The sequence below is a fragment of the Myotis davidii genome, unplaced genomic scaffold (assembly GCF_000327345.1).
Source record: "Myotis davidii unplaced genomic scaffold, ASM32734v1 scaffold2798, whole genome shotgun sequence".
Lineage (NCBI taxonomy): Eukaryota > Metazoa > Chordata > Mammalia > Chiroptera > Vespertilionidae > Myotis > Myotis davidii.
In genome coordinates, this window is record NW_006289553.1 from 325,108 (window position 1) to 339,496 (window position 14,389).

Genomic DNA, 14,389 nt, shown 5'->3' on the forward strand with positions numbered 1-14,389 from the left:
AGAGCGCAGGGTGGCCTCTGTGATGACGCTGACAGTCCTACCTCAGGAAGTCGGTACAGCTCAATTCCACCGTCAAGTTTTTCTTTGAGAGCACTGTTGGTCTGTTTAATGTTCTGAATCTAAGAAAGAAAAAACTATTATCCTATGTAATAAAAGCCTAATATGCAAATCGACCAAACGTAAGAATGACGGTTCACTATGACACACACTGCCCCCCAGGGGGTAGACACTCAACACAGGAGCTGCCCCCAGGCCAGCCAAGGCGGGGGCCAGCGGGGGCCCCCTGATCGCCCTGCTGGTCACCCCACAGATCAGCCCTGATCCCCGGCCAGGCCTAGGGACCCTACCTGTGCACAAATTTCGTGCACTGGGCCTCTAGTTTTAAAATAAAAAACTCTGAAGTAGGGCTTGGTGGGCTAGTCCACAGGCAGCGGGCACAGTGGGGCCCCGCTCTGCTCAGCGGGCTCTGGGCTTGGCGCCCGCAGGTGCAGGAGAGTGATCTGACATCAGGTAAGGGTCCGAGGCACAAGTCAGTGACACTAAAGAGAACCTGGACGGTGCTGGTGGCTCCATGGCTTGTGGGAGAAAGAGAAATGGTCAGTAGTGCGGAGAAGGCAGTGCTAATAAACAGTTCTGAGGGTTCTTTCTCCCTCTTCCTTCCTCTCTCTGAAATCAATAAAAACACCTTTTAAAAAATACTTCCTTAATTGTTTCAGCTGCTGGTGGTCAGGTTTTCTGTCATTTCCAGGTGAATGGTTCCCTGACATACAACCAAACACGGGCCCCAGATAACCTGCCACAGAGGCCGGTGCGCCAGGCAGGAGCGCGAGACTGTGGGCGGCAGACACCTGTCTCCGCCTCAGCAAGTCAGACTCGAAGCCCGTTCTCTTGGACCATGTGAACGAGGAGCCACCTTTAAGTTAAAAAGCCCTGCTCTTCGCCCTGCTCTCCTCTTGTCTACCCCGCCACAGCTCCAGCAGCGCTGCGGAAGAGGGGTGCAGCAGCAGGGGGCGGGGAGTCCCGCAGAGGAAGGGCAGATGCACCCGGGAGCCCACAGCCTGATCGGGGCAAGCGCTTCCCATGCAAGCAGAGCTCCCAATGCCCCGAGCTGTGGCCCTCAGCTAGCGCCCCGGAAGGTGGGGTGGCCCTCGGCTGGCGCCCCGGAAGGTGGGTGGCCCTCGGCTGGCACCCCGGAAGGTGGGTGGCCCTCGGCTGGCGCCCTGGAAGGTGGGCAGCGAGGACTGACCTCCTCTCTGAAAAGAGGCCTGGGAGGCTGAGTGGTTCTCCTGAGATTAGAGTGCAGCTGCGCCAGCCACACGCCAGGAGCCATGCCTCGGCCCCGGGCCTGCTGTCCTGGGCTCGCTCCCTCCTGCACCACAAGGCAGATGGGCCTCGGACCCCACTCTTCTCACCCCCGAAAGTGAGAGCTGACCTATTTGACCTTCAAACAAGTCAAAGCAGCAAAAACTAAAGTAACCCTCAGCCGACATCTGCCTTGATCTTGAATCCTGACAGAGAGAGAGGAGGGGCGGGAGGGGGGGCAGAAAGGGGAAGCGCAAAAAGGGCAGCACTAGGCTACGCAGGTGAAGTTCAGCTGCGACGTCCCAGGCAAAATGAGACTCAGACAACAAACACGCTACTTCTCGTGCCAGCATCCACAGTGAAAAGGGTTACACCTCTTTTCTTTGTATTGATTTGCCAGAGGAAGAGTGAGGAGGCAGAAAAGGGTTAATTTAAAAAACAATGTCCTTTACAAGAACATCAAAACAGCGCTAAATATCTAGGAGTGACTCTAACGAAGGGCAGATAAGACCTACAAGAGAGGCCCGGTAAGCATGGGCTATTTCATGGGTTAATTCTCTACTTTGATCTATAAATTCAGTACAATCGCAATCAGGATTCTAACAGAATTATTTTTCTGGGAATTGAGAAGATGATTCTAAATTTAAATGGAAAAGGGCCGTGAATGGCCAAGACAATCCTGGAGGACTTGTACTACAGACCCCCGACTTACACTCTCCCTCCAGGCAGTACCTGCTGTGAAGGAGGACAGACAGACAAGGAGCGGACAGAAAACCTGCACTGACCACCGGAAGCTGCAAGGAAAACAAAGGCCCCAGCCCTGCAGCAGGGGAGAGCAATCTTTTCAACACGCAGCACACGGTTCACTAGGAACCCGCACGCCACACTGACCCTGCACAGAGCAGCACACACGGAAAAACCTCCGGGCAGACCGACGTCCAAACTGTAAGAGGCGTGGACAGATACAGGCAGACAAAAGCAAGCCGCCCACCTTCTACCCCACACAGGGATGCACCCGGCATGAATTAAAGGCTTAAAGCTCAGACTTGAAACCATGAACATTCTAGAAGAAAACAGGCAGTAAAACCTCGGACATTTCTCGTAGCAATATTTTTTCTGATATATCTCCTTAGCCAAGGGCAACAAAAAGAAACAAAAAGAAAAAATAAACAAATGAGACCACGTCAAACTGAAGAGTTTTTGCACAGCACAGGAAACCATCAACAACATGAAAAGACAGCCCACTGAATGGGAGAACATATTTGCCAATGATATCTCTGATGAGTTAATATCCAAAATTCATAAAGAACTTTGAAAAATGCAACTGCCTTATGACCCAGTGATTCCTCTTCTGGGAATTTATCCAAAGAAACCCGAAACACTAATTCAAAAGAATGTATGTATCTCCATGTCCACTGTAGCGTCATTTACAACAGCCAAGATGTGGAAGCAACAGTGTCCATCAGCAGGCGAGCGGCTAAAAGGCAGTGGTGCATGTACACAACGGGATACTGCTCTGCTGTAAAAAGAATTTTTTTTTAAAGAAAATTTTTTACCGTTTGCGACAGCATGGATGGACCTGAAGAACATCACACTACACGAAATAAGCTGGTCAGAAAGACAAGTACCACATGATTTCACTCATAGATGGAATTTAAAGCGCAAACTGAGCTAATAAGTAAAACAGACAGACTCAGAGAGAGAGAGAAGGCTGACAGCTGGGGGAGTGAATGTTTGGGGAGGGAGACTGGGCACGGACAACAGTGTGATGATTGAGGGGGTGAAAGGGGATGAGTGGAGGGATGGGGCATAGAGGAAATAAATGGTGATGTTTGAAAAAAATAACATAAAATGAAAACATTTTTAAAATGTAAAAGGCAAAACAACACTAGGATCACATGCCGGAATATCTTCCTAACCGCAGGAAGGCTGTTACCAGACTCAAAGAGCACTAACCATAGAAGACAAGAGTGAGAAACTGGGCGACTTCAAGTTAAGAATTTCTGTGACTCAAAAGATACCACGAGGAGAGTGAAACGCCTTAAAACAGAAACGGACGATTTGCGCCCCCTCTTCCCGGGCCAGTTCACACCTTGGGACATTTCTGTTGCCACAGCTGGTGGGGGGCACTGCTAGCATCTGGTGGGTGAAGGTCAGAGACGCTGCCGGCACTCGCTCAGGCACAAGACAACTCCCCACAGAGAACTGCAGCCCACATCGCACCCGTGGTGATCGGGGGGAACCTCACACTGCAGCCCACATCGCACCAGTGGTGATCCGGGGGAACCTCGCACTGCAGCCCACATCGCACCAGTGGTGATCGGGGGGGGAACCACACTGCAGCCCACATCGCACCAGTGGTGATCGGGGGGAACCTCTGATCGGGGGGGGAACCTTGCACTGCAGCCCACATCGCACCAGTGGTGATCGGGGGAACCTTGCACTGCAGCCCACATCGCACCAGTGGTGATCGGGGGAACCTTGCACTGCAGCCCACATCGCACCAGTGGTGATCGGGGGAACCTTGCACTGCAGCCCACATCGCACCAGTGGTGATCGGGGGAACCTTGCACTGCAGCCCACATCGCACCAGTGGTGATCGGGGGAACCTTGCACTGCAGCCCACATCGCACCAGTGGTGATCGGGGGAACCTTGCACTGCAGCCCACATCGCACCAGTGGTGATCGGGGGAACCTTGCACTGCAGCCCACATCGCACCAGTGGTGATCGGGGGAACCTTGCACTGCAGCCCACATCGCACCAGTGGTGATCGGGGGAACCTTGCACTGCAGCCCACATCGCACCAGTGGTGATCGGGGGAACCTTGCACTGCAGCCCACATCGCACCAGTGGTGATCGGGGGAACCTTGCACTGCAGCCCACATCGCACCAGTGGTGATCGGGGGAACCTTGCACTGCAGCCCACATCGCACCAGTGGTGATCGGGGGAACCTTGCACTGCAGCCCACATCGCACCAGTGGTGATCGGGGGAACCTTGCACTGCAGCCCACATCGCACCAGTGGTGATCGGGGGAACCTTGCACTGCAGCCCACATCGCACCAGTGGTGATCGGGGGAACCTTGCACTGCAGCCCACATCGCACCAGTGGTGATCGGGGGAACCTTGCACTGCAGCCCACATCGCACCAGTGGTGATCGGGGGAACCTTGCACTGCAGCCCACATCGCACCAGTGGTGATCGGGGGAACCTTGCACTGCAGCCCACATCGCACCAGTGGTGATCGGGGGAACCTTGCACTGCAGCCCACATCGCACCAGTGGTGATCGGGGGAACCTTGCACTGCAGCCCACATCGCACCAGTGGTGATCGGGGGAACCTTGCACTGCAGCCCACATCGCACCAGTGGTGATCGGGGGAACCTTGCACTGCAGCCCACATCGCACCAGTGGTGATCGGGGGAACCTTGCACTGCAGCCCACATCGCACCAGTGGTGATCGGGGGAACCTTGCACTGCAGCCCACATCGCACCAGTGGTGATCGGGGGGGAACCTCGCACTGCAGCCCACACTCGCTGCTTTCTGTGCATACCCCCTACCCCAGCAATTCCACAAGGACACATGCACAGTGCAAGGGTCACACAGAAGAATGTTCACATCAGGATTATTTGTAATAGCCCCAAATGGGGAACCCAGACATTTACCCAGCAGTGAGAAAGAATGAGAACCACGGCTCTACACTACATGGATGCTCTCACATTACATGAAAACCAGACATGCAAGAAACCACATCATGTCATCTATAGATATAAAAGCCTAATATGCAAATTGTCCCCTCGGGAGTTTGATTGCTCCCTATGACGTGTGCTGACCACCAGAGTGCAGTGTGGAAAGAAGGAAGGCCCGACTGGCAGCTGGAAGGCCCCGATCGGCCCTGATCGCCAGCCATGCCTAGGGACCCTCCCCGTGTACGACTTTTGTGCACCAGGCCTCTAGTTTTTCTATAAAATCCAAAAGTGCATCGCAATCATTGGTGGTGTTAAAGTCAGAATCGTGGCCACGCGCTGGAGAAGGCGGGGTGAGCAAGAGGCACGAGTGGAGCGGGCGCTGCTGTGCTTGGGGTGACAGTCATCGAGGGGACGCGAGTGGGGCTTCTGAGGCAACAGCCATTTCTTGGCCCAGAGAGAGGTTAGTTGGACGTGTTCGCCGTGTGGGCGTCAGTGAGCGCGCACACACACACACACACACAAGCATCTATATGCACACACTTGACATCGACTTCAAAGTGAATTCAAGAAAAAGCAGTGAGCGAGTACTAAGATCTTCTGCCCAACTCCTTAGGGCAAGTGCCCTTTGGAGGTGTGTGGGAGGAGAGCATCCGCGTGTGACCAGTGACCCCCTAAGGCCTCGTCAGCTCCCCAGTTCGGGCGGGTACCTGGCGCTTGATGGAGACCAGCTCCATGTCCAGCTGGCGCAGCACCGTGGTGGCCGCAGTGGCGTTCGCAGACACGGCCTCCACGTCTTCTTGGGAGAGGAACATTCCTTTCGGAGGTTTCCTCTTGGCTCTGTTCTTGGCTTGGGTGCTATGCTTTTCTTTCTTGATCTGAGGGACTGTCTCAGCAGGGGGCACCTGCACAATACACAGATTTGGATGAACGTGACACCAAAAAACTTAAAATGCCAAATGGACAGTAAACGTGAATTTCCCCGCCATGGCTCCACACAGTCCATGACAAGCACCAGGCTGCATCGTCCCCGCACCTCCCATCCTAACAGGGCGGCAGGCAGAGACTTCGGCTGCTGGGCTCTGCCTGGACGCCTGGCAGAGGACCCGCTCCCTGCCCACAGCTGCACCCTCACTCTCACTCGGAGGCTCTGACAGCGGTGCCTCTGCTCCCTGCAGTGACGGGAGGGCACCTGCGCGCTGCACTGCACACAGGGGGCAGGAGCTGCTTGTCGCACAGGCCCCACCGGACACGGGGAGGGAGGGAAGGAGGGAGGGAAGGAGGGAGGTTGGTTGGTTCAGCATATGTATAAAGATCCATTTAAATTCTTTAAATCTTTATACAAGTTTAAAAATATACAAACTTCAATATGAAACTGTGACTTTTTACACACTTTTGGGGGGAATGACATTTAACTTTTAGAGCAACTGTGCCCTAAAAATCTCCTCCAAAAAATATAAGCTGTCATTGAAACGCACGGCTGCTGCTAATTTTTTAAGCGCTTTCTCTCTGAATCCAAAACCTGCAGAAATGAAGTGCAGTGGAACCTTGGCCAGGAAAGGCAACATCTCCCTGTTAACCCTTTTAAGAGCAAGAAGTGTATGTCTTTGCTGATAAACTGAGAATATCCTCACATTGTGAGACCAAGCTGAAGGCCACGCAGACTGGCAGCGGCAGTGAGTTCCGCAGCGCGAGCAGAGGCCCACAGCCCCGCAGTGAGCCCCGCAGTGAGTCCAGCAGCGCGAGCAGAGGCCACAGCCCCGCAGTGAGTCCCACAGTGAGTCCCGCAGTGCTAGCAGAGGCCCACAGTGAGTCCCGCAGTGAGTCCTGCAGCGCTAGCAGAGGCCCACAGTCCCGCAGTGAGTCCTGCAGCGCTAGCAGAGGCCCACAGTCCCGCAGTGAGTCCTGCAGCGCTAGCAGAGGCCCACAGTCCCGCAGTGAGTCCTGCAGCGCTAGCAGAGGCCCACAGTCCCGCAGTGAGTCCTGCAGCGCTAGCAGAGGCCCACAGTCCCGCAGTGAGTCCTGCAGCGCTAGCAGAGGCCCACAGTCCCGCAGTGAGTCCCGCAGTGAGTCCCGCAGCGGGAGCAGAGGCCCACAGCCCCACAGTGAGTCCCGCAGCGCTAGCAGAGGCCCGCGATGCCGCCACAGCGCTATGCTGTTCAGCAAAGACCTCCGATGGGCAGCATGTCTGTTTTAATAACACTTGGGCGTATAAACTATGATTTAAGCATTTTTCTTTTTGACTCAGAAACTGAGCTATATAAATAAGAATTACAGAATTTAATATAAAATCAACCTTTTCTCTTCATTGAAAAACCTAATAGACAGTGTGACAAAACAAAGCTCACTATGCATTCCAAGTCCAGTTTGATTTCTCAGACAGTCTTAACCGAACTAACCCTTAAAGCAATCTTGTTATTTGGACTCATATAAATTGCTGGCAGAGTGCCATTGGGAAAGAATGACTAGTTCCCCATTTGGTGATATAACCAAAGAAGCCTTAAAAACATATCTAGAACACTTTGACCTAACTGTCAACATCCAGAAATTAACTGTAATGGGAAAAATTAAGTGCACTAATACTTAGTTATGAAATCAGCATTGTTTATGACAGCAAAAAGCAGGGGCAGAACTGTAAAAACCCACAAGGACTAATTTCCTCCATTACGGACGCGCTGTATGATGGACTAACACACAGTTGAGAGGGGAAGCACGGACTGGCTGGGTGTCTGTGAGGAGGAGTCTCCGAAAGGTCGGGGCCTCTGGGGGGACCTGGCCGAAGGCGGCAGCCCCTGCCCTGACTTCTCCCCAAGTCCGATCCCCGGGGTGTTTTGCTAGAATCTCTGTTTAGTCTTTTAAGGCCCGGCCTTGCAGAAGCAGGAGCTTTCTCCATCAGCCTGCCCTGCTGATTGTGTCTAGAGGTTAATTTTAGTTCAGGCTGTTGTGACCACAGAAGCCAAAGGCGGCAGAACAGGGCTACGTGGCGGCCATAGCCAAGCAGTGCCTTGGCCTCTCTTTCACAGAAACGTGTGTGAGTGTCATCACTCATCTGTCGCTCAGGCCCGCCGGTCAGCCCCGGCACAGTTGTGTATACAAATGTATTGACATAAACAGAGTAAATTTGAAAGGTTATAAAATTTATATATAAAGATCCCATTTATATATTTTAAAATAAATATTTACGCAGAACTAAGTATATAGGCATATACTTAAAAACATTTAAAAAATATTTGTATTGATTTCAGAGAGGAAAGGAGAGGGAGAGAGAGAGAGAAACATCAATGATGAGAGAGAATATCATTGATTGGCTGCCTCCTACATGCCCCCTACTGGGACGAGGCCTGCAGCCTGGGCCTGTGCCCTTGACTGGACTCGAACCCAGGACACTCCAGTCCACAGGCCGATGCTCTATCCACTGAGCCAAACCAGCTAGGGCCACTTAAAAACATTTTTTTAAAATTTTATTTGAAAGCGAGAGAAAGGGAGAGGGAAGGAAGGAGGGAGGGAGGGAGGGAGGGAGGGAGAGATATCCATTTATTGTTCCACTTATTTATACATGCATTGGTTGATTTCTGTATGTGCTCCAAGCAGGGATAAAATCTGCAACCTTGGTGGATAGGGACAACACTCTAACCAACTGAGCTACCCAGCGCACACACGCTCCTTACAGAGGAACGTGTGAATGGTGACTACGGTGTAAGTGGTTTCATTTTCTCCTTTGGGTTAGCTGTATTTCGTACTTTGTCCATAAGAAGCACATGGTACTGGTGTCATGTCAAGGTTTGGCCTGTCTAGACCCTTCTACTTTCCTGCCTGAAGCAGCGTTCTCAGACCTCAGAGCCTGTGAGATAGAGAACCCTCGAGTTTACGAAACTGCAGGCTCTGCCTTCAGAACAACCCCCGTGATTGCCAGTGAAGGTCCTGCCCACAGTGGGGCCAGCACCGCAGCCTGAGGACCCTGTGGCCGGCCTGCTGCAGGCAGTGCTGGATTGTGGGGTTCCCCCAGAGCCCGGGCTGGGGTTTCCTCGGAGGGCCCACAGTGCTTTAGTCAATGTTATGAATGGACAAAACAATGCCAGACTGCGACCCCCGTGTCAAAAGGCTAAATTCCCAACACCCCTATTCTCAGTGGACAGGTTACAAAAGTCGCCCACAATTGTGGGGTTTTGTGAGGCAGGCCCCTGAATCCAAGCACTAAAAACCTCCGGCATATGCCTTTCGCGATGTGAGCGATTACACTTCACCGCGGGAGGCACAGCTTGTGACCGGCGCTGTTGCTTCTGAGGAAGGAGAGGAGTGTGCTGAGAGGGCGTGACGGTGCGGGGAGCCAGGGCCGAGGGGAGCCGCGCCCTTGCCTGGCCTTGGGAGCACCCCTCTCTGAGGCGCTGAGCCAGCGCCGGAAAGGTGGCAGCGAGGACTCCGCTAGACACACTGTCACTCGTCACTGCAATCTTTCCTTCAAGACTTCCTGGACTCATGCTTCCTGGCGAGCACAGGCCAACTTCGCTAAGGCCCGGTTATTATTGCTCAAAATGCCTATCAGGACGCCCTGTGCCACAAGCGATTGATGCCTTCGCAGAGTAAGAGAGAGGAAGGAATGTCTGCGTGTGAACTAGCAGTAATATCTATTTGCCTAACGGGGAAAAATACCTCCTTTTTGCTCTCCTTGTTCTGATCAATCTCAAGGTCAATGGGATTGTTTCCATTTGCTTCTTCCAGTTCATCCTCACTGAAAGACAAGAAAAAGTGACTGAAAGGTTATTTGGTATTAATTACTTAATATATAAATACATTGATATGATATAAAATTAGTATGTTTTCAGACTCTGAGATAAAAACATTTTTACAATTCAAATAAAATACCAATCCCACAGTTCCTTTAGTCTAAATGATTAAAATCAACTATTAAAATGGGTTTCTCACTCCCAAACTGGCCTACAACCTTGTTGCTTTATATAAATATTTTTTCTCAACTGAAAATATGAAATTTAAGACATCGACTTTATTTCCCCATAATTATCTGGTGGAGAACTGGGACCTGACCTTTAGACACAACCGAGAATGTTCACGAGTGCAGTGCCTCTGCTCAGGGACCCGCCTGCCGCCCGCGGCCCCAGGCGGGAGCAACTGGGACTTAGAGTCAGTCCATCCCACCAAGGCCCTGGCTGCTGCAAGTGCTCTGGCTACGCCTTCCCTGCAGCCGCTGCGTAAAGAGGACAAGAGCTCCTGGGAAGGTCACTAGGAAACGAGAAAACAAGGCCCAGCAGCCTGCCTCTGGCCCACTGACGCCAACAGCCACATCCCACTTGCATCCAGAGACCACTCCCCTGTCTATCCCCACCTCCACGGCCCAAGGTGGTAAGAGTGTGAAGGAAAGAAAGAGCCTGGGCTGAGGGCACTCTGCCCCGTCCCCGCCCTGGCACCACAGCAGGTCCCAGCAGAGACAAGCCGGGCCTCTGCCCTGGCGGGCGCCTCCTGCCTGCATCCCGGGGAGTGACGTGCCCGCCGGAGGTGGGAGCAACATACCACCTGGGGCGTCATTTCACACTCAGCACAAGTCCCAGCCTGTTTTGGTATTTAAAGCTGCTTTCAGTGGGTAGACTGCATCTGTCTGCAGTAATAAACCGACCTTACACTCAGTGCACGAGACCTGACATATCACGGAAATAACGATGTCCACGCAAAGTTGCTGCCACACTGAAGACACTCGGTAGGGAGGGTGGCCGCCTTTCTCTGTCATGAGTGCTGAGCAGACGCTGACATGCCCTGTGCGTGCTGCAGACCAAGCCACAGCAGGCGCCTTGAGGTCAGCGTGGCGGTGCTCAGCGTCGCACATGTCACCCGGGGGCCGGGGTGGGGGTGGGGGGACGAGCTCTCCCGGAGAGCTCAGCTCTCAACTCGTTCCCACGTGTTGTTTTCTCTCATTTGAAATCATAATACTCTTCTGAGGTGGGGCCAAATTATCACTAGTTTACAAAAATAATATATTACGCAAAATATGGAAAATGTAATTTTAAAAAGCCGCCTATATTACCACCAGCCTCACCCCAAGACCACTGTGCTGTGTGCTGGCGCCTGGCCCTGAAGCGCCTTCCTTTGCAGCTGAGGGGCCGGGGCCAGGGCCTTCCAGCGGACCGTGGTGCCTACGCCCGCGTGGCCATCCCCCTGCGCCGTGCCTACAGGGGCCGAGGACCTGAGGACGACGCATCCTTTCACTAAACTCGCTGTGAAACTCGCATTCACTAAGAAACCATGAAATGCTTCTCTCTCACTCACGCGTGCAAAACAGTCAAAAGGGAAGGAGCACAAGCACATGCCAAGTGCACCCGTGCAAGCACGGCAGGTAGAGCTCCACCCAGAGCCCTGGCCCGTGTGGCTCCGTGGAGAGAGTGTGGGGTGAAGGCTCCCGGGTTCGATTCCGGTCAAGGGCATGTACCTTGGTTGCAGGATCCTCCCAGGCCTGGGCCCTGGTCAGGACGCCTGCAGGAGGCAACCAACATCGATGTTTCTCTCAGCCCCTCTCCCTTCCACTCTCTCTAAAAATCAATGGACAAATATCCTCGGGTGAGGAGTAACAAAAAAAGTTGATTTAAAAACGACGCCCAGGAAAGAACAGATCCCTGCTATTAAAGAAGACGCCCTGGCGCAGGCCCAGTGGCTCAGGTGGTTGGAGCGTCATCATCTTGATACACCAAGATTGTGGGTTTGATCCCTGGCCAGGGCACATATAAGAGTTCACCAATGAATGTATAAATAAGTGCAACAACTAATTGGTATTCCCCATCCCCTCTCTTTCTAAAATCAATTTTTATTTAAAAAAAGCCGCCCTTAAGGGGCATGAAAGAATGTGTGGGGAAGCTTCCTGGCAGGAGAGTGGCGGGAAAAGTGCGGCAGGAAATGACACGGTGCGTGAGCACGGCGTCAGCAGCGAGGGAAGCATGTTGTGAGTCTGGTTCCATCAGGAAGGCCCTGGGGGAACGCAGCCACGACTCGCCTGTGTGTCCACCAGCTCACAGCGTTCTAGCGACTCCGAAGGTCCCCCGGGGAGGACAGCACCCCGGTGCCACTGACCTTTCCTCCCGCTCTCGCTTCTGCTTGCGAGCATGGCGATCCATCACGCTGGTCTTAGTCCTCGTCTTCTTCCACGAGTAGTAAAATTTCACCAGACTCGCTATCGACTTGTCAGGAAGCTAAATGTAAGAAAGAGCTGACTTAGATTTAAAACTAACCTTTCAGAATCAAACGTGCTTAGACCCACTTACAGGGTCGCGCTCACGTCCTCAGAAATGCCATAAGTCACAGCCCCTCCACAACAAGGAGAATCATGAAAGGTTCTTCATACATTTTCAAATGACTAAGTGTGACTGTAAGCGAAACAGCAGTTTAAGATGAATCCGTTTCCACACACCTCAAGTTTCTAACATAACTTTTGGGGAACTTTAAAAAAGCTCATTTGAGCCCTAATGCAAGGTGGTAGGAGCCCACCCAGAAGCACTCCAGAGTGTGAGAGAAAAGCAGCCCTTCCCTGGGAGGCAGACCCCATGGCGCCATCTCCTCAGTAACCACAAGAGCCTTCCCTAACCTTCCCCAGCCTTCCCTAACCTTCCCTAGCCTTTCCTAACCTTCCGTAGACTTCCCTAACCTTCCTGGCTTGAACAAAGGGGGTGTCACGGCCCTCAGGCTGGGAAATGCCAGGAAGTGCTCCCTACAGTAATCTGCAGCCTCACGCCCCCCCCACCCCCCCCACACCCAGGGGGAGCCTAAAGGGAGCTTTCCTGGAATGAGGCCTCCTGCCTCAGTGCTAGATACCCCTGCCCCTGGATGCCCTTGGGGGGTGGGGGGTGGGGCCCTCGGGTCTCGTCTACTTACCATCTGTTGGATTCTATGGAAAGTTTTCCCGTGGAAACTAAAGGCTTGCTCAAACAAGACTTTGTCTTCCACAGTCCACTCGTCTGGGAAGGGGGTAAAGTTGGGCAAGTCAGCCAAGGATTTCTCAATGTTATGCTTGTGCCAAAAGAGCATCCCAAGAGCCTAGAAAAATAGCATCGGGAGATTTTAGACCAAAGATGTGACCATCACGTTAAAATGGAGACGAGGCTGGCAAGAGTGCACACCTTCCCTCCCAGAAATGAACAGCCACGCGGAGCCACTCCTGCTGTCACTAACTCTTCAGCCCACGAGCCAGCGATCAGCAGGCCCACCCCCCGCGCTGCTCAGGTTGGACTCGGAGGCCCTGCCTCGCCACAGAGCCAGGAAGTGGCTCTGGCACCTGTGCGCCTGGTCACACCTGGGCCCTGCACCTGGAAGGCGAGGCTGCCTCCCCAGAGCACGCCCTGCTGTTCCTCCTCTGCCCAAAGCGCAAGCACAGCCCGCTGGGGGCTCAGTCGGCTGCAGCGCCGTCCTGGCACCAAAAGGTTACAGGTTCGATTCCTAGGACACAGACCCAGGTGGCGGGCTGGAGTACATACGGGAGGCACCCATCAATGTTTTTCTCTCTCCCTCTCTCTTTCCCGGCCTCTCTCTCTCAAATCAACAAAAACATATCCTCAGTTAAGGATTGGGGGAAAAATAACCCCGGCAAATAGGAATACATGAGAAACAGGAGAGGGAGCTCGGGACTTCCCTGAGGAGTGTCCTGCATCACAACTCTGAAGCGAAGACCATCATGCTTTTGAAGATCAGAATCCTTGAAAACCATACAAGGATATTTTGCAATCGATCACCCAATCATGTTTACACTCTCTAAACAGAATAAAAAATGGATGAGCTTTCTGGGCAACTCATGCAGTTCATGAGCAGGGTTAGAACAGGAGAAGCACACATTTCTTGCTTTGAAAGGTTCTGGAACTACCTTATTATAGTTGCCCTTTTAACAGTTCTACCAGGATAGAATAATTACAAATAAGGCCAAGGCGGTAAACAGAGTACAGTTCTAATTGGAGTCACCGGTATCTTCAGTCACGAGGGTAAGTGGAAAATGCTAGCACCGTACAGGATATCAAATCTACCGTATTTGCCGGCGTATAAGACGACTGGGCGTATAAGACGACCCCCTAACATTTCCACTCAAAATACAGAGTTTGTTATATACTCGCCGTATAAGACTACCCCCTCTTCCGCACACCTTCCACACACCAAATAAAAGGTAAAACAATATCAGATTTGATTTTAACATTTTAATTTATATTCAAATGCTTATGACATGCAGGAAAACTGTCACAAGGCTGTATGTAATCAAACATATACATAAAACAGTGCAAGTTTATTACCGGTAAACATACCGGTAATTCACTAAAGAAAACACACTCTAGAGACTGGTACCGTAGATGCTTCTCAGGAACACAGGCAAGCAGCCCACAACCTAGAGGGACTGTCAATGATAGAAGTAAGATAACAAATAG

The 14,389-nt window shown here is 52.4% G+C and overlaps 1 protein-coding gene across 1 annotated transcript in view; it reads right to left on the bottom strand.

Annotated features, from left to right (window-relative positions):
* Window positions 1-14,389, bottom strand: part of RCOR1 (REST corepressor 1) — a 43,864-nt gene that overhangs the window by 4,438 nt on the left and 25,037 nt on the right. Inside the window, exons 3-7 of the mRNA XM_006761991.2 lie at window positions 12,858-13,019; window positions 12,060-12,178; window positions 9,639-9,717; window positions 5,699-5,893; window positions 42-119 (exon numbers count right to left, since the gene is read on the bottom strand). Of these exons, the coding sequence (XP_006762054.1) occupies window positions 42-119; window positions 5,699-5,893; window positions 9,639-9,717; window positions 12,060-12,178; window positions 12,858-13,019 (633 nt within the window). The remainder of the gene's footprint in view (window positions 1-41; window positions 120-5,698; window positions 5,894-9,638; window positions 9,718-12,059; window positions 12,179-12,857; window positions 13,020-14,389) is intronic.